General features: G+C 46.4%; 1 protein-coding gene across 1 annotated transcript; it reads right to left on the bottom strand.

The window, feature by feature from the left end:
- Window positions 1–195: 195 nt before the first annotated feature.
- On the bottom strand, window positions 196–1,871 carry LOC111646720 (immunoglobulin superfamily member 22-like; the record flags this gene model as incomplete). The annotated part of the gene is made up of 5 exons (XM_023396306.1): window positions 196–427; window positions 715–883; window positions 967–1,111; window positions 1,228–1,488; window positions 1,611–1,871. Coding segments are annotated over 5 exons (1,068 nt in total), but the record flags the coding sequence as incomplete, so codon positions are not given.
- Between the last annotated feature and the right edge of the window lie 222 nt (window positions 1,872–2,093).

The raw sequence follows: 2,093 nt of genomic DNA, 5'->3' as shown, positions 1-2,093 counted from the left end.
CCCTCCTGCTCTGCCTGTGATATAACGTTGATGCAACTTCCTGCTTGAGGCAACATCTGATTAGCTGGATATAAATAAGGTCTCCAGATTCCTGATGGGACTCTGTAGAGTGAATGCGACACTAGGGGGCGCCATCATGAAAACAAAAAATATAAAACATGCATTTCTCCCTTTGGCTTCTGATTTGGTGCTTACTATTGACTCTCAGGTGCATGGTGCTCCTGTTCTTGCCGGCGATGAAGGTGTACTCGCCGGCGTCGCTCCTGTAGGTCTCGGCGATGGTGAGGCGGTGCAGCTTCCTGATGGCCACGTAGTTGAACCTCTCCTCCGCCGAGATCTGGATCTCCGCGCCATTCCTCAGCCAGCGACCCTCCACGTCGTCCTCGTTCACCTCGAACTCAAAGGTCGCTCTGTGCTTCTCCAGAACCTGAGAGAGAGGAAGGGGGGATTTTGATTCAGATGCATCATAAATCATCTGAAATTTACACTGTGAATGAACGCGGTGATTTAAAGGAGTAGTTATCTATTTATTGGTATTTAAAGAAATAGTTCAACGTTTTAGAAAATCCACTTCCTCTTTCTTGACAGAGAGATGCTAAGATGAAAGTCGAGAAGTGTTTTCTCTCTTTTATGTTTTAAGTCTGTTGTCACTTTAAAGTCAGTCCAGATTTCATGCACATCGATCGTTGTGGTTAAAGCTGACGTCCGTCTCACCGTGATTTCCCGCTCCGCTGGTTCGGAGATCCGGATGTCGCGTCCCTCCACATTCAGCTGAGCTTTGGAGACGCTCGATCCGGCCACCACCGAATACTCTCCGGCGTCGGACATGCGAACCGTCTGGATCATCAGACGGTGAACGTACTTCTCTGCGGTCACGGTGTACCTGTGAACACGACGCAGGAGACTCTCAGCTGATGTTGAAAAAACAGCAGCAGAGGATACAGACAGGTGTGAAGACTGACGTACCGTTCCTCGGACATGTCCAGCTCCTGGCCGTCCTTCATCCACATCACCTGGATATTCGGCTCAGAAACCTCACATTCAAAAATGGCCTTCTTCTTCTCTGTGATTTTTATGTCTTTGATTTTCTTGGTGAATTCAATCAGACGAGCTGGAAACAACAAAAAAAACAGTGAGAGAAAATACACGTCAAATGCACAAAGCGAATGAATTTGTTTGCTAACAGACTTCCCAGCATGCATTGCTTGAGAGCATGTTTTACATTACCTTCGACGAACAGGTTGGCGGCGGTGGCGGCGGAGCCGGCCACGAACTGATACTCTCCTCCGTCTCCGAAGTGAACGTTTCGTATGGTGAGCGAGTGCGTGAGCTGCCGGCTGCGGACCTGACATCTGTCCGACGACTTCACCTCCACGCCGTTCTTCAGCCACTTGTAGGTGATGCCCTCGTAGTTGACGGTCACCTCAAAGGTGATGGTGTCTCTCTCCTGAGCGTTCAGGTCCTTCAGCATGGAGGTGATCAGGATGGCTGCAGGAAAGTACAGGGCAGTGAAACGACTGAGACAATATTTCAAATTGTATATGATTACAAATTCCACTTTGTTAATCCTCTTTAGACATTATTTTGGGGTTTGATGAACATGGTCTTACGGTTAACGGTGAGCGTCGCGGAGACTTTGTCGTTCCCGCAGATGAAGGTGTACTCTGCTGTGTCGTCCCTGCTGGTGTTCATGATCTTCAGCTGGTGGAGTTTTCCTTGAACCACGATCCTGAACCTCTCGCTCATTTCAATCTCCACGCCATCCTTCAGCCAGGTGGACGGCACGTTGAAGTGAGAAACTTCACATTCAAACGTGGCCACCTGAGTCTCTGGGACCTCCACGCTCTTCATGGGTTTGGTGACTCGCAGAGCTGCAAGGGACAAAGATAGAATTCAAAGAAAGAATATTTAGTTAGAAATAACAACTTTTCACAAAATTGTAGTTTGTACAAATTGGAAAATATCTAGCAAATACAAATTACAAATAAAATTATATTTTATCGCAATTCTACTCTCTTACTTTTTAAATAATACACAAAATGCCTAAACACCTATGAATTGAAAAATCTGTTATGACTAATAAACATAAAATA

The sequence above is a fragment of the Seriola lalandi genome, unplaced genomic scaffold (genome assembly GCF_002814215.2).
Source record: "Seriola lalandi dorsalis isolate HSWRI2012SDOR001 ecotype SW California unplaced genomic scaffold, Sedor1 jcf7180001963396, whole genome shotgun sequence".
NCBI classification, from domain to species: Eukaryota; Metazoa; Chordata; class Actinopteri; order Carangiformes; family Carangidae; genus Seriola; species Seriola lalandi.
The sequence above is the reverse complement of the archived record's forward strand: the minus strand, read 5'-3'. Positions and strand labels throughout refer to the sequence as shown.